Raw genomic sequence first — 25,846 nt, forward strand, 5'->3', positions numbered from 1 at the left:
GTCCTAAACTCTGCGACCGACTTAGGAGAATTGGATATTATTGGCCAACTATGGTAAAGGATGCAGTTGACTACGCTCGACGATGTCAAGTATGTCAATTACATGCAAATTATATGCACCAGCCTCCAGAGCATCTACACCCGTCAGCAACGTCATGGCCGTTTGAGACCTGGGGAATGGATATTGTTGGTCCTATAAATCCCCCGTCAGTCAAAGGTGATCGGTTCATCCTAACAATTACCGACTACTTCTCCAAATGGGCTGAGGCAGTTCCACTCAGAGAAGTTAAAACGAGTAATGTTATTACATTCATCAAGCACCATATCATCTACCGGCATGGTGTCCCAAGACGAATCATACATGACAACGGTCCTCAATTCGTTAGCAACGCCTTCATCAGGTTTTGCGAGAAGTTTAAAATTCAGGACATTTCGTCGACGGCTTACAATCCCACAGCAAATGGATTGGCTGAAGCCTTCAATAAAACAATCATAAAGCTCTTGTCAAAACTCGTGAAAACTAATAAATGAGATTGGGATGACAAGCTTGGCGCAACTCTATGGGCCTATCGTACCACGGTACGTACACCGACGGGAGCGACCCCGTATTCGTTGGTATACGGATGTGAAGCCGTTCTTCCATTGGAAATACAAATTCCATCTCTTCGGATTGCTCTCGCAACCCAGATGACAATCTAAGAACAATATCAGAAACGTCTCGAAGAACTCGAGATGCTCGACGAAAAGCGTTTAGAAGCTCAACAGCATATTGAGTTCTACCAAGCCAGAATTTTCCGAGCTTTCGACAAGAAGGTTCGACAACGGAGTTTTAATGAAGGAGATTTGGTCCTAGCTGAAAGACGGCCTATGATCCTTAACTCCAAGAAGAAAGGAAAATTTGAACCCAAATGGGAAGGACCGTTTGTAATAAAAACAGTCTATTCAAACGGTGCTTACCGCCTGATTACCCAGGATGGCAATAAATTAATGATGCAAATAAATGGGAAGTTCCTGAAAAAATATTATCCGTAATACGTTCAGGATAACATATGCAAAACGGGAAGTTCCTAGAGAATCCTGTATAGGATATTTCGGGATAACCCGAGATCAGTTAATTGTTCTAAATATGAAACTGATCTTTCAAATAATATGTTTTTGATTATCATAAAGTTCTTTTACAGCTTTTGTTGAGATGAGATTCAAATCTGTAAACAGTTAATCTTTCCTCACAAAACCCCTCACCGATCAAATAGATAGATGAAGGGTACACCAAAATCCAGCATGGATTAAAATCATTCAAACCACCACTGTGCCTAAGCCTTTAACATTCCCACTGTTGAAGTCTTGACACGACATCCAAAATTTCAATCAGTTGATCCATATTGATTATCAAACCCTTTCGTGTTAAGTCATTATCGCTTGACACCAAAAACTCCCATCAGTTGTTGTGTACAAGTTAACATTCCCATCGTTATTTGTACCCAATTCCCACTGCTCATTTGGTCAAACCTTTAAACAGTTAGGACCAAAGCCAAAATCCCCTCTCGATTCCTTCAATGAACGAGAGGCCCACAAATCGAGCGATCAAACCTTCCTACAGTTAGGATCGTCTCAAAACTCTCACTTGGTCAAACCTTACTACAGTTAGAACCACAACCAAAATCTCCTTTCGATTCATTTTGTGAACGAAAGATCCACTTTTGAATTGAATAATCAAACCTTATGACAGTTAGGATTATTCAAACCAGTCCAGATTCTCTAAGTGGAGATCCCGCTTTGAGTCTCTTTTGTAATAGAAGATAGAATATAAAATTCTTCCTCTCTGATTTTGGGTTTATCTCTACCAACAAACAAGGGACTAGGAGATAGAATATAAAATTCTTCCTCTCCGATCTTGGGTTTATCTCTACCAACAAACAAGAGACCAGGAGATGGAATATAAAATTATTCCTATCCGATTCTAGGGTTTATCTCTACCAACAAACAAGAGATCGAAAGATAGAATTCCCAATTCTTTCTTTATAATATCGGGTTCGTTATCCTATATAGGAAACACAACCTATTTACTTTTTCAAAAGCCATGTCATTTACGCATGGAGGATATTATCTCTATCCCTTATTAGAGATAAGCCTACATCTAACACATGTAGCCTACATATTCAACATTGTAGTTCAAAGTCTAAAAGAGTTTAATTCTTTTAGCGCAATGTTATATGTGAAACGGACTTAGATAATTCACATACTAGCCCGATTCAAACGGTAGTCGGTAAAGGCATATCAAACCCGTTGATGGCTGAGGATTTGCCAAAAATTCTATGAGTATTATGGCTATTTATTCTAAACAAGAATGAGTAACCATAATTAAAATATCAATGAGCAAAAAAGTTCACTATACTAACCAAAAGAGTTCAAACAAAACAGCATAAAAAGAAATGTATATTCCCAAAATTATAATAGTTTGTAATGACGAATTTGTTCCTCTAATTGGGAGAGCTCTGTTACATAAGCTAGTTCGAGCTCGGGTATCAAGTTGGCTTTAAAGTTTTCTTCATCCACGCTTCGAATGCTAGCGACCTCTTGCTTCTTATCAGCAAAAATCTTGCCTTGAAGATTCAACTCATCCACGCTTCGAATGCTAGCGACCTCTTGCTTCTTATCAGCAAAAATCTTGCCTTGAAGATTCAACCGTCGAAACAGATCCACCTCGGCTCGGGTTACCTCCGCCAGATCGGACTCCAACACTTCACGCACATCCCTAGCTTTGGCAAGTTGCTCTTCCAGACAGGCTATCTTTGCTTGACTCGACTCTAAATCACGATACAGGTCAACCTTGATCTTTGTTTTCTTGGCGACGCTCTCCTTAAGTTGATCAATGCGGGTTTGCAGCCTTTGAAGTTCAGACTCAGCGGATTTCTGAGAATCACGCCATGCTTGCAACCTCAAGTCCATTCGAGGAGCAATATAAGAAGACACGCCGTTAACACGAAGATTCTGCAGATGTTCGGTGTTTTGTTTAAGGTTGGCTAAATAAGCTTCGATCGAGTCAGATAATTCGGTGCATCCATGTTCTCTAATTCCTGATACATGGCGATCGAGAGATTTCCTAAAATGTTCGAAAGGTGAACCTTTAAGGAGAATTCGATCAACCATGATGTTTAAGAAAAGGACGAAACTTTGGACGTCAGCGCAAATGACAGCTTTGTCCGGATCTTCATCTGCTAATAAAGCTTGAATATGCTCGGACAATGATGAAGAAAGAGCTGCAAAGAGAACAAAGGGAATAAGTACAAAAAAACATGTGTGCTCGCTGGAAGGCTTCACAACCGAGTTACCTTGCTTTGTTGAGGTTGTAACAGGCTCTACAACAACTGGGATTTGCTCAGAAATAACACTCGTCTGTTGATCCACTATATCATACGGTTGTCCACTTGAAGCCCCCAATGGCTTCGGATCCAGATCTATGAATCCTTGAGGAACGAGTTCTATAAACGAGAAAAAGATGAATAAACATTCTACAGGTATGAATCCAACTACAACGCACATTAACGGTGAAACATACCAAGTTGAATGGAAGGGGTAGTAGGTTGTTCTTCTGCAGTGGCCATCGACCCTCCAACTTCATGAACAGCCGGTGACGGATCCTAAGTCACAGCAGGTTCAGTCTCGACAGTGTCAGAAGTCGAGGGAACAGTAACTGGCGGTTCAACTTCAGCTGGGGGACCTGTCAAAAGCAGGAAACCCAAACCTTCAGGTTGATCGCATTCACCAATGACAGTAGATGCATCAACTTCATTCGTTGGTCCTACATCTAAAATTCTTATTTTAGTCATCAAAAAAAAAAAAGAAATAAAAAAAAACTTAATTGAGGACTTGAATCCGAAAGTACGTACCTTCTGATGCGCCTACTTCAGCTGAATCGACTCTAGTAGTTGGTCCTGCAGTAGCGGTCGGATCCGGAGCTGACAGTATATCGGAGATGCGCTGATGTTCATCTTCGGAAATATCAAGATTGAAACCATGTTCGTTGAAATCTCCAATACCCATATCATGGGTAAGTCCTTGATCTCTCGGCTCATTGGCAGGGATATCTATTAAGCAGAAGGGTCCGTCAATAAATATACAAGAGTATGAAGGGATTAAAGCAAATAAAACTAAGATTACCTTCAGTGAGAGTTACGGGATCAGCAGCGCTACTACTCGCACCTACCTCCTTTAGTTTAACTAAAAGAAGATAAAGAGCACAAGTTAGTAGAAGAGGAACATATTCCGATTCACTTATCTCCCGAAAGTACCCTCCAAATGAGGAAGCACATGTACCTGTCTCAGTGGTTGGTGAAGTCGGTGCAGTAATTGGAGGAGCGGTGGTGCCTAGGCCGACGGGTTCTTCACTCATCGCTCTGTGTACTTGTTGAGTGAAACTAGATTCATCAACATCCATTAAACCAGGAGAAGAAGGCTCAGGCATAATTTCCCCTTCCTCTTCTGGCTCAACTGCCATAACAAAAAGAATAAATAAGATTCTATATTTAAAGATAAGATGATAAAAAGATGCAAGAATGAGATTGTACCTCCCTCATCGACCGGAATATCCTGAGTAGACTCCTCTTCGAACAATGGGGAAAGTTTACGTTGTCGATGGGCCGTCTTCTTAATCCTCTTCGATACACGAGTATCTCGAGGAACTTCAGAACTCTCGTGACGGAATTTGGTGCGCAGTTCAGACCCTTGAACAGGACAGGATTGAGCCTCGGAAGAAGCAGGAGATCGGGACCTCTTTCTGCCAACAAGTGGAGTGACATCTTCCTCTTCCTCTTCTTCTTCTTCAAAGGCAGGCCATCCGACAGTCATTTTATTAGAAGACGATAAGTGAATATTCTTCTCTCTCATTTGAATACCCTTAGAAGGAGCACCGGGTGATCGAGGTGAAGAAGCTCGACGGAATATTCTTCTCTCTCATTTGAATACCCTTAGAAGGAGCACCGGGTGATCGAGGTGAAGAAGCTCGACGAGTCCTATGAGCCACGGGAGAAAGAGGAACATCAGCCCCTGCTTCACCTTTGGTTTCATCCTCCTCACTGGATGTTTCGAAGTCATCACTTTCTTCGGAATCAGCTGCTTGTTTCCCTTTGCGGGAAGATGTAGCGGGCTTCTTTCCTTTTTGGGAAGATATAACTCTCCGAACCACAGCTTCTGATTCTAGTTTGGAAATCTTCTTCTTCGCAACAGGCGTATTGGCGGCTAAAATCCACCGACAGTAGAGAAAAGTCAAATGAAGATCAGGCTCAGCGGCGAGCAAACTAAATTGAGATTCGGTACAGCCAGCAACATTCCAGAACCAGGCTCGTACTCCATCGATAAGGCCTCCGCAGGTTATCAACCATTTATTGGGATTCCCAACATATAATTGATCGTAGCCGAATTGTCGCGCAAATCAGCAAGGAAAATAAGGCTCGATCCTGCATAAGTTCCTCGACCGGAAAACATTATAACCTGGTCGAATGTTCATAAGCCAATGGAAACTACCCATGTCGAGAGAAGTCCTGTTGGTCCCAGACATTTCCTCATCAATGAGCGTGTCATTATATGCACCAGAAAATCGAGGGAAACATTTATAAAATTCCCAGCACTTAGCATTCTTAAACTGCCTCACCCTGTCAGACCATTGTCGAGAGGGATTCAGCCATTTACATCCTTCCAAAAGCTGCAGCAAAGGAATTTTTGGATCAGACACGTCAGGTGCTGACATCATGTCCGTTCGATGGAGGACCAGCCACACCATTAAGTATGTGTATGGCAATTCAACGCTCGACAATGGAATCTTAGTCGAAGGCTCAGCATCCACTTTTGTAAAGGTGTTAGCCAGGTTATGCAAACCGCTGTGGATGTCAGCAATCATGGCGGAGAGTAAAGATAACCTACCTCCGATGGCTAATTGTATGGCGGGAAAGAGAACCTCAAGAGGAAGCGCCTCAGAAGACTGATGTGGCACTACACATTTCTTTAGCCATATACCCAGATAGCCGGAAAGGAGGGTCTCAGGCCTCATTCTCTTTGTGGATTGCCACAAGAAAGTACTGAATTTTGTACCCCTAAGAAAGCCACCTTGGGATGACTCGGTTCTATAAGACTGAGCATTAATCTTTGTGATTAGCTTATTAACATCAGAAGGGGTCAGAATAGGTGATTCGCAGACAGCTTCACCGGTCGGGCTTTCAAGATTCTGGAACAAGTAATCGGCGAACTGCTTTAGACTGACTCGAGCTGTCTTCTTACTCTTTACCTCGATCCTGGCTATCGCTATCTGGTAATGACAAGTTAATTCCCAGAGAATGTCATAAGCAGGAGAGCCAACCTTCTTCATCTTCATAAGTTGACGATTGTTGGAAAAATATTCTTGATAAGGAGTATTCCCCAATGGCAATCCAGATACTTTCATCATTTCGTGGAGCGGAAGTCCTAACTCCCCATACTTGGTAAAAAATGTATTGGTCTCTGGATTATAAGACTCGAACAATACGAGAAAATGATCTACACTTACTGGAAGACCATGCATGCTAGCTCTGATTGGGGCATGTAATCCCAAGTTCGTCAATTCCTGGCCCTAACGATTGAGTACATAATTGGTCATCCTGGACCACCATTTGTCTGGGAGCGAATGAACCCATCCATAACATCTGAATCTCGAAAGGGGGAATTCTCTGCCAATCTGAGCGAGCCTATTCTTCACCGTGTTAGCTTTTATCATCAGTTCATTCTGAGGCCCACTATCTGGTCCAAGTATCCCCGGGTGAAGACCACGAATAGTATGCCTACCACTGGAGCCAGGAGCACTAATATCCTTACCAATGAACCCGCAATGAATGCGTTCATGGTCATCTGTCAAGTTCCACGACATTTTCCTCGAAACGGCCAAATTCCTTAATTGCAGAATGGAATACTGTCAAGGGAATGGGGGAAGGAATAGAAAATCACCTTCGTGTTCATTCAACCAAATCTCGGGACCACGGCAAAGATTATCCGGATCTTTAATCGAATCCCCGAACAAATAATCAGGCTTCTTTAACGGTTCGGTGGAATCTCGAATGAGAGTTAGGGGTGAGTCAGTCAGCAAAGCACGCAGAGTGCGACGACTTCCTTCACGAATCAATTCAGGAACGCTATCGTCACAACCCTCACTAAACTGACGGGCCTCTCTAATCAGAAAATCGCTGTTGAAGGAGGCATGAAGAATACCACTCTGGCCTGGGTCTTCTCTATCAGAAAAGACCACAGAAGAAAAGGGAACTGCATAGAAAAGTTGGAAAATAGTTGAATAAAAGAGGCTAACAGAGCAAAACCCCTGCTCTAAGTAGCCGCAGTGGTATTCACTGCCGCGCGTTACCGTGGCAGTGTATGCTGCCGCGCTCAGCCGCGGCAATACGGGCTGTCGCGGTAACTGAACAGCAACTCCAGGCTTCAAAGAGCCGTGAGTTTGAGCCAAACTCATGTTTTGGCTGTGGTACACATCTTGATTAAACAAGATATGTATTTTGCAGCGTCAATTCCTTCGGAGGAGGATGTCAACTCTTCCCGGATGCCCTCAAAGGGGGCAAGCGAGGTTATACGAGCAAAAAGCAGTAATTTTGAATGGAGGAAAAGTTGAAAAATCACCTCCAAACGAAGTGGCAGCGGCCTCCGTCTCCTCCGACGCCTGGGCTACAGATTTGCCCTTGGGAACTCTGGATCTCTTGGGTGACATGGTTTCTGACCTAGAAAACACAAAAAAGGTTAGGGTTTTCGAGTAAAATTCCAAATACAAAACCAAGATGAACCCTAGATACATGAGAGGTGTGCTATCTTACCAGAAAACGAAGAGGAGCAAGTTTAAAAAGTCGAAGAATCAACAGAAGATTGGAAACCAAGAGGAGCAGTCGAAACCCTAGGTTTTGTTGGAATAAAATCACTCAAATCCGAAGAGATGGGGAAGAGGAAAGCCAGAAAAATCCTTTTATAGGATATTTGAGGAGGTTTCAAACGCAAGAAAGCGGGGAAGAATGACCCGAGAAGGCCCAAAGTCGGTCTTATAAACCCGACTGGCCGAAGCGGTGCGCGGCACTCGATACTGTCGCGCTCGAGCGCGACAGTCTATGCTGGCGCGCTCGAGCGCGGCAGTCCACACTATCGCGGCCGTTGATAGTGTCACGTTAGCGTACCACAGCCCCCTCTGGCGCGCAGAAACACTGTGCATACACAATAACTCCTTGGGTATTTGAACACATACATCTCCCGTTGTATTTGGAATACATACCCGAACACTCCGGTGAGTATATGAGTATAAACTGCATCTCCTTGAACCTCCCAACGGGTATATGAGGTTAAACTATTTCCCAAACACTCCAATATAGTATATGAGTATAAACTATTTCTCCATTCTTCGACGGCAGTTCTAATTCAAGACTTCGACAACGGCCACGCGATAAACGCAGCACCGGAGGAATCTTAGCTATTCTACAAAGCACTGAATAAGCTAAAAGATGAAGAAGTCAAGAATTGAAGTCATTTATAGACCATCTTACGCAACTTCCTCAACAAAGTACTGAAGAAATTGCAAGAAAAACTTATCATATCCAAAGTGTCCCAGACTCCTCTCCAAAATGATGAGTCTGAGATACTTTGGAGGGGGTATCTGTAGGCGTCAAAAAATATTTACAGACATCCAGATACCACTCAAGGCAAAGAGAAGACGATGAACGCCATTCTCTTAATCAGAGGGGATCATTCAAAGGAAGCGAGACAACATGGAAGAACAATGTACACACCAACAGGCAGTACATGGCGGCGCGGCTAAGGCGCCGGCAGTACATGGTGTCACGGCTAAGGCGCCCCAGCCTATGGTGCCGCGGCTATTATAGGGGGGTGCTGCGACGGTTACAAGGCATTTATACGATGATTTTTTAAGGCCCACGTGGCGGCATATCAGAAATAGAACGTGTGCTGACGTGGACAAGCAGTTTAAACCACGAAAAAGGTGGTTAAAGGTCGTGAGAGAACAGTTTTAGGCACGATGAAACGTGGTGGTAACCACTCATTTGGCCGCGGCAGTCCATACTGCTGCGCCAATAGCCGCGGCAGCATGGACTGACGTGGCCAAAGAACAGTTGTTTGGTCAGTTATCTCGCCCCCATTTCCACTATTATGCACTGCTACCCCTATAAATACCTCCCTAGACACGAAATAAAGGACAGAGAGCAGATTGGAGCAGAGAAGGCTTGAGCTTTTGGTGATTTTGAGGAAGAAAGAGAGAATTTTCACCCTTTGACAAGCATCATTTGGTGATTCCTAGAGATCTAAGCTCAGACTTGATCTTTGGAAGAGTGAATATCTTACATCGATAAGATACTCGCTTTCAAATCTCTACTTCGATAAACGAAGGAAGGATCCCTAAACACCCTCACGATCTGTGAATCGGTGGTCCACGAGCCAAAGCACTCACGGCACAGGCAAAGTCCCACAAAAGCAGGAGTTGATAAACAATTTCTGTGTTATTTTCTCAAGAGTTGTATTTTTGCTTATTTTTATTGTAATTTTCTGTAAACGACTAAGTTTTAATGGAATCAACAATGAAAACGACTTTCGCTGAAAACAGCTTTGTACCAGAAGAAAATGAATCCACAGACATACAGAGAGGGGTAGGAAAAGATGCATCCAAAATTAATCTATAAAGACCGTCAATTAAGAAACCATGTCTGATAACCTCCAAACCATTTTGATAGAAACAAAACTATTCTAAAAAACAAAACTATAACCAGATTCAGAAAATCTAGAAACTGAAATAAAATTCATTCTCATATGAGGTACATAAAAGTGTCTGATAAAACTAAGGAAACTCCAGAATCCAAGCGCAGACTGAAAGTCCCAACGAGCTCCACCTCCAAAGGCTGTGAGTTTCTTAAAGGCAATTGCTCATTTGTCATTGCCTTCCGACTGTGGATTATTCCCTCCCTTCTTATTCAGCCACTGCTTATACTTCAGACAGTCTCTCTTCATATGACCAGGTTTCTTGCAGAAGAAACATTCAACCTTTTCACTTGCTGAAGAAGTGCTAGAAATAGTTGAAAGATTGCCGAAAGACTTCTTCCCCTTATTTTGCCCTTGATACTTGAAGGATTTCTTTCCTGTCTTATTTGGTCCAAGCTTGCCATGTGCTAGATTTGCCATCTCAGCTTTTCCTGTTTTTAGCCGCTCTTCCTCAGCAACACATACAGCAATAAGCTCATTCAAGTCCCATTTCCTGTCTTGAGAACTATAGTTCACCTTAAAAGTGTCAAATTTGCTTGGTAGCGAAGCGACTGCAAAATGAACCATCAGATCATCCTCTAACTGAAGTCCCAACTCCCTGAGACGAATGATCAACTGAGAGACCTTCAAAATATGCTGCCGAACATCACCACTTCCATCATATTTCAGATTAATGAGTTTGACCAGATAATTGTACTGTCTCGCTCTAACGGATCCCTCAAACTGCTTCTTGATGGTCTCAAGCAACTCCTTAGCAGTTTCACAAGCCGGAATCCCTCCACGAATAGTCTGATCCACCGTTGCTCTAATGATCAGCATTGCAAGCTTATTGGCTTTGACCCACTTAGCATGAGATTTCTTTTCAGATTGACTTGATGACTCATCAGGCTCTTCTGGCTTATCTTCAGTGAGAACATAGTCGTAGTCAAGACACCCAAGTACTATTTCAACTTACATCTTCCAGTTGCCATAGTTAGAACCGGTTAGGGGCTCAATCCCAGTCAGATGCTTCTGGATAAACTGTCTGTCCATCTGCATTACACCATGGATGTATAAATCAAATGAGACCTTCAATTTTATTAACTTTAATATTTCCACATCCAATTTAGGGTTAGAATGGATGGGTCAGAGTGTTTTACGTATGCAACCTTCCACTCTGCGGGACAGGCGGGTGCATCATCTCATCACACCTTTGGGCAAGTGATTTGACATGCTATTTGCCCCCTAAATGTGATATATAATCACCTACAGAACTAGCCTACACAGTGTCAGTTTGATTTGAACACTTCCTAACCTTTGGGCAATAGGGTAATTCTCCTCTCACTGACATGTTTCAACTATCCTGCACCACTTATCCTGTAGGGGATTTCCTAGACACCTTTGGGCAAGACTAGTAGTCCACCTACAGATAAGTGCAACCTACCAGTCCAAATGAGACGAAACTCAACCTTAGAAAATTAGGGTATTATAGGTTGGTCACCTTTGGGCAAGACACTAACCTACTCTACCATAATTTCTAAGTGACTGTTTTACTGATCTTCCTTAACCCCATAGGTTGATCTAATACTTTAATCCATTTTATTATGAACCCAAATATTTACCCCACCTGAATTAAGGATATAATCAGAGTAAAACAATTATCTTTATGTGCATACAATAATCTTTATGAATTGTCCAAATTCTTGTATTAAAACTTTATGAAATTAAAATAAAAACTGTATAGTTGAAAAGTACACAAAATGATCTTTCCAACGACTATTTATGGGCTCAAATCAGACTTAAAACGGATCTGTAGCGACCAAAATAAAATGAATGGTCAAAACTGTAATGGGTCGGGTTTAGAAATTAATTGGAGCGGGTCGGGTCCATTAAATACTGGATCGGGTCTGACTTAATGGGTTTTGGAGTTATGTAACTAAAAACTAAAAGATAATTATATTAATTAATCTAATTATTTATCAATTAAACTAATTAACTAAAAAACCCTAACCCTAATCCCACGACCCAAGACCCGCCGCCTTCACCCAAAACCCTCCGCTGACCGCTGCCGGCATAAAAGAAAAAAACGAGCAGCCATGGCCATGGCGAGATCCGCTAGGCGTTGAATATTTTAATCGATGTTCGTCAGCAAAAGTTGATCACAAATATTCAAAGCCGGAGAACCAAGCAATTTGAACTCCAGCCATTGCCGCATGATTTTTTATTTTTATTTTTTATGTGGAGAACCAAGCGATTTGAACTCCAGCCATGGCCGCATGAATTTTTTTTTTTTATCAGTTAGACAGCAGACCCAAGAAAACCACAGCGGCCAAAAAAAATATTTGACGGCAAACAAAAAAAATGTTGAATATATTCTAGATCAAAAATTCATGCACAAACTATGATCTGATACCACTGTTGGATAATATAACGATCTAGACATGAATAATTGAACTAGAAATTCAGATTAAAGTTATCGTTTACCGACGAAATAATGGAAGTCTTCTCCTCTCTCCTCCCGTAGCCAATGATGGGAATTAGATCTCTTTTCTACATACGGTTGAGAGGAGGGACTCCCACCCTTTATATAGATATTTGTGATTAACCCTACCCATCATGGTTTAATCACAACCGTGGGATTACACTCTGATCGATCATATCCTTTAGATATTCAAGATAACCACCCAACTTGATAAACATGAAACTTGTCTAACCAGACCATGTGGTTAGCATCCTGATCCTAACTTGAATCGATGGCAACTTTAAATCAAATCCAAAACGAGTAGGTTGGGCCAAATAGGTTCGTTGGATTAATCGAACCCAACAGGTGAGTCTCTGAACTTTTACAGCGAGTGATTGCACTTCCTGGAATTACTTGATATAAAAGTCTTGAAAATTTTGTCTGTCAAATTTTGCTTAACATTATTGAGGCATCCATAGAGACAGATACCTGGTGAATCCTGCAGCCTTCCTTCAACTATTCTTTTGAGTAATAAGTGATGAAAAAATCTTTTCTCAGCAAGTTATAATGCTTAGATTGACTAAGAAAAAGATTAACCTTTTTGTCTTTCTCTCTGGTGAGATCTCTGTACCTTCTTTGGACTCTGATCTGATAATTTCCATCAATGTCTACAGTAGTCATATCAACTTTACAGAGAGAAAATTGTGGAGAAATATTCGGATAGTAGATCTAAATTAATTCATGAGCTTACATTAGAGAAAGTAAGCAGAGTCTCGTAGGAACCTGGGACCTAAACCATACACAAATACAAACATATAAGTTCTGGCAATGTAGAAACTATTTAGCTAGAATTTTGTACCGAGTATAATGCAGCATTTCCACAATGGAGTCAAAAGAATGCACTCGAAAAAGTAAATTAGAAAGGGTTTTTACATCAAAATCAACTTCACTTCTACCCAAATTGATACTTACCACATTTAAAAAAATTTTTGATGAAAATCACCTTTACTTGCTATCATATTTGCAATGTCACAATTTTTTACTGTTCACCCATAAAAAATAAGATATTTTCATTTTACGATCATCTTCTTCCTTCCAATCCCTATCTCTAACCCTAACTCTAGCCTCCTTCACCCTCCTCTTCTACAAACCCTAGCCTAATCCTAACCCATGACCGCCACCTCCCCCAGACTCTAACCCTAAACCTAGTTCCCACTTAGGAAGGAATGAGAGAGTGGGAGGTCGGAGAGGAAGAGGAGGGGGAGGGGGGGGGGTTGTTTGGGGAAGAGGGAGAGGGAAGACGGGGAGATTAGGAGGTTGAGGGGGTTAGGGTTAGGGTTTGTAAGGAAGAAGATGAAAAAACAAGAAAAGTGAGGGTAAAATAGTCATTTCGCGTATTTTTTTCGTTGAAAGCTAGATTAGGTGTGACATTGCAAACATGTTACCAAATAAACATGGTTTACATCAAAAAAAACTTCAAAAATGGTAAGTATCAATTTGGATAAAAGTAAAGATGATTTTGATGTAAAAACCCAATTAAAAATTACCAATATTTTTTTCACAAGCATGGAACTTATATAATGAATCATGGAACATATATAATAAATCATAAGTACGTCTTTCAAAAACACAAAAACACAGGTACAAACAAAATGGTAAGAGAGAAGGTACTAGGGGTGGGGCGGGCTGGGTCGACCCGCAGGCTAACCCGACTCCAGCCGATATGAGTCACGACTGCGGCCCAACCCATAGTGGGTGGCCCAACCCAACCTATGATATACGCGGGTCACAGAGCCAAGCTGGGTCTAACTCCAGACCCGGGACGAAGAGAAATCGGCCCGGCCTATCCCCTGTTCCTCAACCCGGTCCGAAATTTTAATTACTAGTGTTTAGTTTTTAATTTTTAGTTTTTAATTTTTTTTGCAAAATATAAATGAGAGTTATTAACTTTGCGTGGACGTAGGTCTTTTTTCGTAGTCCGAATTACGTATATCTTTGTGTTTGTGATGTTTTTCTGCATGATATTTATCTTTGTATAATGTGTGTGTATATATATCATGTTAAATAAATAGTAGAATAGAAAAAATAATTTAAATATAATTTAATAGATACGAATACAAAGTCAATATAGTTTAGAAATTAAAAAAAAAAAGTTAAAGACCCACGACCCGTAGGTTGTGGGCTAGGCCCGACCTTGGCCGATCGTGGGCCGAGCCGAGTCCAATCCCAAACTTAAGATCAGAGAAAAATATGTCAGGGTCCACTCTGCGGACGTGCCCGGATCAAACCTGGCTCGGCCTTGAACCCAACGGGCCGAGTCACGAGCGTAAACCAGCCCGGCCCACGCCCACCCGTGGGAGGTACGCTTGTCATATTATCCTTCCAAATTACAAGAATATATGAAATCCAAGAACATAATTTTACAACAATTATGAAATGTTCTCTATGATCGTAGCGAAGAACACAAGTCCATCAGGACAAACTTTGGTTGAAAAACAGTAGACATCCACAAGCATCTCTCCGCTTGGGAAAAATAGCAGCTGGATGAGAATGAAAGAATTAAATTAGCATTAATAAGTAAAAAATGAGTGTACATGCGTACATCTTTTGCAACTCTCATTGTGTTAACAGATACCATGGAGTTTCAGTAACCATCCATGTAGGAGCTCATCTATGAAGCTGGTATAGTTCGGACGCTCGGACCTTTCAAGATACTGTTACTAAGTAAAAATGATTACACGTGTGTACATTTTATACAATGCTGATAGTAATACAGCGAGAGGGTCTTTTTGCTGGTGTATCTGTGTTCAACCGTCTTGGTATCATACATACCACATGAAGGACATGCAAATATGAGGCTTTTACCTTCTTGAACCATTGAGATACTATTGCCAAGACAGTAGAGGTTGCATTTGGCAGTTATTTACTCTGGAGATAACTGAAAAGAATGGGGGTAATGCATTACAGTCAAAATCTGGAGAACTGGACAGCTCCACTGTGTTTTTTTTTTTTTTTTGAGATGCTTGTGTACCCCTTAAATCATGCATATTTACGAAACTTACCCTCCAAGTTGTGGTATCTACAAAACTACCCCAAATGATCAACCTTGGAAAAAAAAACCCCAAATCAACAATCAATAACACTTGAGAGTTTGTATCTACAATGTAAAAATATTAACAAAATAGATTAATTTACTCACCGTATCCAGCAAAGTTTGATGATTTGTTTGTTGGGGATATTTTCCCCCAAAGTTGAAGATTTAGGGGCAATTTTACAAATATTGAGATTTGGGCATAATTTAGCAAATACACAACTTAAGGGGTATATATAGAAACACAGCAAAAACAATAAACCGAGCTCATTACAACACTTTTAAAAGGTCCAACAATAATGACGAAGAACCTGCTGGCCTTCATCAAATGTTCAATAGAGTGAAAGATATACGATTTTTCTAGCAGCTGTGTGCCCATGGGCACTCGTTACGGAACGAGAGAGAGAGAGAGATGAATAGCAAGCAAGCCCCCCACTAAGTTGCACTAATTTTCTCTCCTTGTTTGTCCTCTCTCTATCTCTCATCTCCTAATGAAGGCCCAAGGGCACAAGAGCACCCGTTAGAAAAAACCCAAAGACATACAATAACAAAAAAGTCATGCTTGAATTAGAAAGATACAATTTGATTGCACAACTGTGGTGCTCCTGTGGATAAAAGATCATTCGGACTCAAAACACATTTTGTCATCAGCATCATTCTTGCACAAATCTATTTACATAATAGATGATGAATTGATGGGTGTCAATCAATGCTTAAGAAACTTCTAAGAATAATATATTTCCCGCTAGCAGAAAAGCTTACTAAAAATCAATCTTAGTTTAAAGTTTATAATGATTCTTAATAACAGATTGAAGGAGATAAACTCACTTGTTCGAAGTACCAACTTCACTTTTACAGAGCTTGTATTCTTTTATGAGAAGTGGAAACTTTTGCACTCTAGTCATATCTAATAATAAAACAGAAAGCTTGATCTCAATATTTTGTGATCAGTTTTAAGAATATCTCCTGTAGTCATATTCATCCAGATAACCATCTCAACCAAAATGTTAGGTTTACTAGTTGTGGTTCATGTGTGTCCTTGTTTCTAGGAAAGCCTCTGGAAGATATGTATGTTTGGAGAAGCAAGACAAGCAGGGCTTTTCTTTTTTAGTTGTCAAAAATGAGGTATAAACCAGGACATCCAAAATTTAATAGCCAAATAAAGTAAACACATGAGCAGGAATATGATACTTACCTATGAAAATTGAGGATCAAAGGAGAAAAGCTTCCTATGTTCGGGTGTTGGATTTGCCAGCCACTGACAGAACACCCATGCAGCCCCCACAACCGAGGACAGAGAGAGTATAGCGAGGAAACCAAAATGGGAAACATCATTTGCAATTATCGCTACTCCTAGCATTAAAAACTCCGCAAGGCTCGCAATTGAGACCTCTGTCGCCCCAATCAAATTTGCTTTGGACAAGGGAATCCCTGTCTGAAGAATTTGAGTCCCCACAACATCATAAGACATGTGACCTAACCTTGATAATACCTTCAAAACAGTAGTTCAAGAAATTTGTATTCCCATGTAAGAATTTATAAGCTGTGTTGGAAGTAAATGTAGAGAACCAACTTTTTGGCGTCAAATGAAGAAGCAGTCTAGAGATGCTCACAATTAAAGAGAGGAAAAGCAACAGAGGTGTTTTTCGAGAAATTGAACTGCTACAAACTACAGCAACAGCCATGGTCAGAAGTAAAGCTTGAAATACCAAACCAGCAGCTCCTGCCTGTTAGAGATAGCAGCATTTAGTATTATATGTGGACAAACAGATCTATAACAAAATAGCAACTAGCGACATGAGTACCTTCAAAGTACCAAGCTTTTCGACTAGAGTTGAAGATATGAATGTTGCTGCAACACCCATGAAAGCACATAATCCACTAAAGCTGCCAATAATAGATGGACTTGTTCCTGTTAAACATCCATAGGGCACAATCAGGATGCAGAGTACAGATTTGATCATTTTAAAGAGCTGAGATACAATAGAACCAACCACATAGCATCTAGTTGTATTTAACAATTGCAGATTGAAAAGAATTTTTGAAGAAAATATTGTGAAGTTAAATATCGAGTGGTTAGATGTAGAACAATCCAAATAAAGATTAAAAAAATAGTAATACTATATGACATGACAGTAAAGTACCCAGCTGACAAAGGAATTCAGAAATGGAATAAAATATCCTAGTTTATGCAATTATGTTAAAAGGATAATAAGGAAAGAATGAAACAGGAGTCACCACAGGAAAACTAATATTTGATGCCATGCAATCAACTGATGGCCAAGTCGCTATGCGGACATAATTTAATTGGTAGACTAACATGAATAATGTAGAGGATAAAGACCTGAGAGAGAAGTTAAACTGAAGTCCACTGACATTAGTATAAACTCGCAGGATGCTCGTAGCATTGGTTTCTCAGAATTCTCACTAAATAAATTTAGACTTCATAGTTTCTAACTCAAGTGAACCAGCTAGACAACAATCTCTATTCAGAGACCATAAATAATCTAGTGCATCTTCCATTGATAAGATAATTTCTAATAACAAGAAAATTTTCAAAACAGCAAGAATATAAACAAGAGTAAATCAACTCAAAATTGGATTTATTTGAAGGAGATAGGTAAAACTTTTGAAACTATACCGTGATGCATTAGGAATGCAGTCATTATGGCACCTGGAGCAAGAGCAATATTGAAATAAAGGAGCACGTATGCTACACTGGCAGGAAGAACAGGCTGATGCTTATACTCCATCCAGCCATGTCGTATGGCACCCATTCCATGTTCCACTAAAATTTAGAAAGGGACAGATGGTATTAAACTTCCATAAGTAAACATGCACTATGTCTCTCTGTGTGTGCATTCATGTGTGTGTGTGTGTTTTCCTTTTTTACTTAGCAGATGAGAAGATCCACAAGATGGTTCTGAACTCTGAGAGACCTTGCCGAGGTCAAGTACACCACTTGAAAGCTTGTTGATAAGCTGACCTGAAAAAATCTGGAAAGTAAACCGGTAACTAGAGATGTTCTACATCATCACATTATTCAGTTCAAGGACGAATTGTTACCAGAATAGGTAATGTGCACATCATAAGACCAGACGCAAGCTTTAGACAGGTCACTGTATCGTACTTGGTTAGTAGTGTGCCAAATATTGAAGCCCCAGCTATCTGTTGAAGATATTTATATAAGTAAAACATCACAAAGGATGTCAAACAGCTAGCTGGCTTATGTAACGCAGTCCGTAATTCTAAGGAGTACTAGAACTGCGAAATGAGCAACAAGAAACAAAAGGCAGAGTTGGTGATTACTGCATGATATTCTTCTCTTTATCAAGCATGAAACCCCTTTATATATAACTCATGTCTCATAAACCACAATGAGAAGCATGCAACTACATGGTCACAGAAGGAAGACTAAACAAATTTGTAGAGACACACCATCCAAGTATGGCTAGAACTCCGGACTAAGAAAAAGGGATCACATGTTCAACTAGTTCACCTAATGATATAACAGAAATTACAACTAAGTTTGAAAACTAGTGTAGCACTGCATTTCTTCTTAATTAAGCTCTCCAAAAATTGCAAATTATTATGGTACAGAAGGTGCCATTAGCAGTTACAAATACGATTAATTAACCAAAATAAGTAGTTAGAAAACTAAAAGTGACAGCGAACAGATGAGCAAATAAACGATGTTCAACAACCGAAAAGAAAAAGAAGCAAACACACCTCACAAACAAAATCGATTCGACTGAGCATGGCATTCGCTTGAGCGAGTGCAATTGGTCTATTTGCACCTGCTAACTTCACATACACATAGGACCACATATGAGAAAAAAAAGAAACAAATAGTTGAGGTCTCAGTTAGTAAGGAAGCCTCTTATTTACCAGCACTACCCAGTCGCGCTCCACGGTTACCCCCAAAACCAGCCCTGCAGTTCTTTCCAGCGCCCCAGCTATCACCAATACAATAAACCAAGGCTGGAGAAGCACAGTTGATGCAGAGGCATGACGTGCTGTAGTGAGAGCATATATGATCATCGCCACTGACAGCAACTGAGCAGCTGTCTGACAAGTTCCATTAATAAACCCGTGAAAAATCAGAGGACTGGGAAAACCAAAGAATTTGATGAAAAAAAGATATGAAGGAGTGTTCTTAGTTCTTACACACCTGGACAATATTCAAACTGTTATATGCAGGGATTCTAGGAAAATGATCCATCAGATAACCAACCACAGGGGCCCCAATGAAGATTGAAAGCTGTACATTAAGAAAAATGTTACGGCTTCTTTCCATGTTTCATAAGAATCAAGCGGCTTTCCTCTACTTACCTTAGCGAAAAAGCCGAGAACAGCCACAGGCAGGAGACTTGGATGAAGAACTGCAACAGCAGCCGGCCAAGCAAAGTTCCATAGCTGTTCCACCAAACTGCCAGCTACATAACTAGCATACAGAGCTGAAGACGCTATTTGTCATAAAATGAACATCCCAATGGTAAAATTATGAGGTTCTAAAACATATTGAGACACAAAATAATTCTAAAAAGCCAATAATTGTAAAACTGTCATAATAGAAATAAACTAGTAACTCTACAAAATAATGGAACTACTAGAACTTGTATAAAAGTTGTTTCAAACATACAGAGACACAAAAGATTTCAAGTGTATTTTAATGTTCATGCAAATGTGTGAATTAAGAGGTTTTTAGCAGTACAAATGATAGGTGAAACTTGGTAAAATTAATTTATGTAATAATAGAATTTTGTGTCAATTTAGGTATACATACTACAATATGATTGTAAAAAGAAGAGAACAAGAGATAAAGTAAATAAAAAAAGAGGAGGAGCACTGATAGGATTAAATTTCTCAGCCGAATGTCCAGGTGCTTTAGCAGCCAGTGCCAACTTCGCTTTTCCTCCCGATTCTAAAGCATTGGTTTCTCCTTTTCCAGATAATCTAACCATCAGTAAACTGCGAATGTTGGAGCCAGCCTTCTGAGACGGCCAATTAGTTTTATGAGACAACGTACGATATCAACACCACCTGTTTGCCATTCTGTTAGTGTATATCTTGCTCTATCATCTATTGCCAATGATTGATCTCATCTAGCTTATAAATATTTTCTTAGCTCTTTTCTGTTCATCAAAGCTTAACACCTTCAAACATGATCAGCCAAAAGTCGAGCAACATCATCGGTTAGTGATCATGCGTTATCTAAACAGTGATAAGCCAGAAGATTGGATCTTTAGATCCCAGTGGAGCCTCAATCTAAGTGTCCTATACATCTAATTTCAAGTGTCCCATACTTAATATTTAATTACGACTTTCTGAAATATTTCATGGTTGACTTTATTTTATTATTTTTCTATAATGCGCTCAAAGTCGCAACAAACAGTCCTTATTTTTCAGTTTCCCATAAACAAATAGAGTCCTTATTTAAGTGCTCAGGCGAAAATGAGTGGTTGACTCTTCTTTTTATCATTGTGCATAGGAAATTCATGTGGCATAAATTCACCAACGCCACATATTTCTGGGTTGCGTTCAACATCCAAAATAATGGGTTGCCTTGCTTTGAAATATGTCTATCCTAATAAGAAGAAAATGTCTGACTTAAGATTTGATCACTATTATAGTAAAATATGTCATATTCATAAGTGATGCATGAGAATTATCACTGGTTGGAAGATTTGTCAATCACGCACTTCTTTTTTGGATTCAGTTTCGTAGATTTGCTTGTATTTGATTCATTGGTCTAAGCCTAATTCTAAAGCTTGGTAACAGAAGTCACACCTGTGCAATAAGCTTCTGCAACATTTGTCTCTTTAAAAAAGTAACTTATTGGGGCTGAAGAGCGAAGAACTATCCTTCTCTTTAAAAAAGTTTGCACTGAAAGAATTAACCATGAAGGAAAAAGAAAAGGAAAAAAAGGTGACAGTATGATAAAGAAGACAATGAACACAAACACATCAAACTCATTACACCAGCGACGGCGTATTATAGATTCGTTCTTTCAACTTATTGGTTAGTATTTCTAGTGCAATCCATGTGTTATGATTTGAGCATATGCAATGTGTCCAAGAAAATAAATGTCGTCTTTGACAAACATACTAGACATAATAGCAAATGCTGCCTACCATATAAGCCAGCAGGATGAGCTGGTGTCGCTGCCAAAGCATCTTGCTCCTCCTCAGATAGAACCTGAATTATGAAGTATTAATGAGCCAAGCTTAAGCTGTCATACCAGGCTGACTTGATACACAATTAGCATGGAAGAACATGTAGTCCCTTTCATTAGAAATGGTTGAGTAGGAAATGAGAGACTGTACCGGCAATTCATCGAAAACAGAATCTATATAGTTTACATCCTTCAACAAATTCAAAGGTTCGGAGTCAAGAACATCCGACGTAAGGTGAACATATGGGAGTGAGCAGTCAGATTGAAAGGATGGATGTTCCTCTGGGATCTCATCCACTGTCGAAACATCATGTAGATCAACATCAGCATTTGTGATCGAGCACTTTGAAGCAAAATTTTCAAACCTGGAACACATATAAAGAAAGTTACCAATTGGAATACTCATAAAACTTGAGATTTTAACCTTAAGAATATCAACTAACATAAATATGCAAGTTTATGCTTGCCACCTAGCTCAGATACATTAAACAATTCAGAAATAGATAGGGAACAGCCACGGACCGGGCATGAGTGTGTCAATTACGCAGACAGACAATTGTAAAAAGAAAGAGGAAAGAGTTGTCTGATGTGCGAGTGGAAGTGGAATGGTGTTTGCGGTAAGTGGTTTACTGGAGAAAATCAGACATGACAATTGTCCGATTTTCTGGCCAGTTTAGTTTTTACAACTCTAGGAGCAGAATAACTATTTACTTGCTTCTCTTGAGAAAATCAAGACTCAAGAGACGGGCATATCTATATGCATAATGGGATTTAAACTAATGTTGACTTTTGCATGAGCATCATTCTTATTCTGAACCGGAGTATAAGAACAAGATAAATATAATCAAATCCACCTCCCTGGACTCAAAATTAAGTGCCTACCTACCAACTAGTCATCAAGGATTTATAGCAGGGCCTACACTTACTGACAGCTGCTTTCAGCTTGGATTTGGCTTTTCTCATGCAGATAGCTAACAATTCTAGCAAGGTGAATTAGTATTATTGAATAAACATTTGTTCAGGAAAATCTACCAAAGTCAACTGTTCCACGCTTCTATACTAAGAGGATGTTGCCTTTCTTCTATTTGCTTGTGGTGCTTTTATCGAAATGAGCATTTTCCCTGAAAAGATTATAGGCTTCTTGATATAATCGACTAACAAGTAGCTTTCTAGAGGAACTATGTCGTATATTTCATCAAAGTGAACCAATTCTGCATTATGAAACACTTTTAATTCCTTGAACTTAATTTCCATTAGAGTAAAGGTGCACATTGCTTGAACATATTTTTTTAACCCATAAAGAGTATGTCCTTGATACTTCTATTCGAAAGCGCGCCACCAAAGAAAGGCACACTTGCATAAAGCTTCCCACTTCAATATCGAAATCAAACAACAAAAAACAATAAAGCCTCATCCCAAATTTTTTGAGTCAGCTACATGAATCATATTCTTCAATTCAGTCCTACTACGCGCCATCCCCTCCACTAACTATTAGCATCCAGCAAGTTCTTTGAGGTCTAACCTCAAGCCCTCTTTGCTCCACTAAATAAGCCTCAGTTGATTCTCTCTCATTTCATCAAAGTGCAACATTCTCAAATCAAATCAATGGGACCCGATAAAAGATTTCGACTTCCGCGCTGAAATCAAACCGGGTGGCCAACACGTTTTCCCACCAATCAGAACGAAAGACTCGCAACCCGTTCAAGTCGAAACAGGACGCAATTCAAGAAAAATCACCTTTGGCCGGAGATTTCAAGGGGCGTCAAGCCGCCGAAGAGGAGAACGCAAACCCCGCCCCGCCGCCGCCGCACGACATCGAAGGCAGAAGACGAAAACGAGCATCGACGAAAGGGAAAACGAAGGGAGAGGGGAGACGATAACCAGCCCATGGGTGCGCTTGAGGGCAGCCTCGGATTCGTGAAGCGAGCCCCTTCCACCTCTCCACTCATGCAGCCTCCACCAATCAAAATCTAGAAATTCTAGGGTTATTAGGCTTAGGGCTTTGGATCCCTAGGACTCGAGGCTTTTTGATCCAAGAAAGCCTCTCATTCCCGTAGTACGGAGCTCTGCTCTCTTATCCTTTGGGAAGAAAGAGCGGAGAATTCGAGAGGGGGTTTTAAGTAACTAGAGGGGATTTGTTTCTTGGTCACTCACTATAAAAATTTTATAAAGATATATACCTTACTTTCTATAGCTCTCTACACTGTCCATGTATATTTCATAAATTAGTTGTTAATTTGACATATTAAATTACTTTTTCTTTGTAGAAATTTTTTCTTTGACTTTTGGATTATGTAATCACTATGTCACCATTCTAGCGTAGAAAAGACCTCATTCTAAATAGCTTCAAACCAATGTTTGAGTTGAACTGAAGTATATACTATTGCTACTATACGTATATATATTTTTTTAAATCATGTTGACACTTTTTTAACAGAAAAGAATATTCTAATTTTTGATATTATAAAAATAAAATATAGCCAATTGAGTGTCTAGCAAAAGAGGACTTATATCAGAAAATTATGAATAATAAGATAAAGAGCAAAGGTAATGACATTGCCAACAGTATTACCAATAGCAAACTACAATGTAAAGTTAACTTATTTTGTGGAGCCCAACTACTGACTATAAGCATCGAGATTTCTATATATATACTTTATAATTTATTAATAATGGTATATAATCCAACTACTGACTATAAGCATCGAGATTTCTATATATATACTTTATAATTTATTAATAATGGTATATAATCTTATATAATAAACTTGATTTAATACTGAATAATAATATCATTGTAAATGAGCAATTACAAAAATATTAGGGACTAACATGTATGTATTTAAGATTTCAGGACGAATATCTTAATAACCTATTTATATAAGCACGCCCCACTCTGTCACCTATACTGTACACTTTTCTCCTTGCTCATTCTCCACCAATTTTGTTGTCACGCTCGAAGAGAAATAAAATTCATGTCGGTGAGGTCTTCTCTCCCTCTATCCCTCGATCTCATATTTTTTAAATTAGTTTCTTTAATTCTTTTTTAATAATTTCTTGGATCCATTTCATGCTTTATTCTATGAAGTGCCTTGTTAGATTCAATTTAAATATACTTTTATTCTAATTGTTATTTTTTCCTATTTATGGGTCAATTAATTACTAGAATGTTTAGGTCTTTTTGCCCATTTCATATTTTGAATTAATAGTTTATTTTAAGAGAATTTTTAAAAAGATCACTTTAAAATACTGGCAACAAAGAGGTCGATTTTGTATAAAAATCATCTTTAAAATACACGATACTAATAGTCCCGTGTAATTAGAGAACATTAATTACAAAAGTAATTAAAATCATAAAATACACATGACTGCCACTCTTGCGTATTTTACAGTCAAAACCAAAAAATACATGAGACTATTGTTATGTCCTATATACAATATAATTGCTCCAAGCAAGTGAGTTATAATAGCATTTTTCATTCACATTGTTTGGGGTAAGATTTGATAGGGACATTGCATCAAAGAGATTTTTTTATATTTAAAGTACACGGTGAAATATATCATAATTTCCCTGCTCTAATTTCGTAAGAAAATAATTCTTCATACTTTTAGTTTTACTTCTATGGTATGGAGAATGAGCTATAAAATTAAACGAGAATATTATATAATGTAAATATGAGTGAAATCGCAAATAAAAGTTAATGTGAATATGAGTCAAACCATAACTAAAATTTTAATGGACATATTGCAAGTAAATTCATATGTAAAATTCCTTTGTGAATTGAATGATCACCCATCTTTTAAAGACTTCAAGATACTAATAAACAAAGATATTGTACTAGATCAATATGTTTATATAACTCACGTGGCGATAGTTTCGGTTGAAGGAAACAATGACAATATTTCATTTGAAAGAGAAATTATTGTGTTGGTAATCAATCTTGCAAAAAAAAATTATTTTCTCTTTTTTATTTTTATTCTATTTTTATCAATTTAAATAATCATAATATTCGAATTATTTTCTCTTTTTTATTTTTATTCTATTTTTATCAATTTAAATAATCATAATATTCGACCACGTGCATTACACGTGCAATCTAACTAGTATTTTAAAATTCATCAATTACAGAACATTCTATGAACTTTTTAGGAGTTGTAACAAACTCCTAACAACATTTTTTATTACTAAACACTCCTGAATTAGGAGTTATTGCATATAACCCTGTAAACTATTTTATTTTACTAAATCTTAATTAAAAATTATCTTTTAATCTTCGTGTTAGTATCATCAATTCTAATGTGCCCCTAGTAAGCATAGCACAAAAGAAAAGTCAAAAAAATTTCTTCTAAGTCTTACGCCATCA

The 25,846-nt window shown here is 39.1% G+C and overlaps 1 protein-coding gene and 1 long non-coding RNA gene across 2 annotated transcripts; both read right to left on the reverse strand.

Annotated features, from left to right (window-relative positions):
* On the reverse strand, positions 4,023–4,394 carry LOC109820676. The gene is made up of 3 exons (XR_002241920.1): positions 4,317–4,394; positions 4,161–4,220; positions 4,023–4,087 (listed from the first exon to the last, which is right to left on the reverse strand). It is a non-coding gene; the product is annotated as an uncharacterized LOC109820676 (long non-coding RNA).
* On the reverse strand, positions 14,764–23,371 carry LOC109821836 (solute carrier family 40 member 2, chloroplastic). The gene is made up of 14 exons (XM_020387991.1): positions 23,220–23,371; positions 21,634–21,847; positions 21,442–21,505; positions 19,640–19,773; positions 19,479–19,568; positions 19,196–19,375; positions 19,037–19,111; positions 18,374–18,475; positions 18,201–18,303; positions 17,949–18,095; positions 17,113–17,219; positions 16,921–17,034; positions 16,503–16,799; positions 14,764–15,154 (listed from the first exon to the last, which is right to left on the reverse strand). The coding sequence occupies exons 1-13, from the start codon at positions 23,369–23,371 to the stop codon at positions 16,503–16,505; spliced, it is 1,779 nt and encodes a 592-aa protein (XP_020243580.1). The 3' UTR covers positions 14,764–15,154.

The sequence above is a fragment of the Asparagus officinalis genome, chromosome 8 (assembly GCF_001876935.1).
Source record: "Asparagus officinalis chromosome 8, Aspof.V1, whole genome shotgun sequence".
Taxonomy (NCBI): domain Eukaryota; kingdom Viridiplantae; phylum Streptophyta; class Magnoliopsida; order Asparagales; family Asparagaceae; genus Asparagus; species Asparagus officinalis.

Coding starts and splice junctions, on each gene's coding strand:
- LOC109821836 (XM_020387991.1), bottom strand. CDS start 23,371: ATGGGCTGGTTATCGTCTCCCCTCTCCCTTCGTTTTCCCTTTCGTCGA. Junction 19,112..19,195: donor AGCGCGACTGGGTAGTGCTG/GTAAATAAGAGG, acceptor GTGTATGTGAAG/TTAGCAGGTGCAAATAGACC. Junction 17,220..17,948: donor TGCATTCCTAATGCATCACG/GTATAGTTTCAA, acceptor GATGTTTAACAG/GAACAAGTCCATCTATTATT.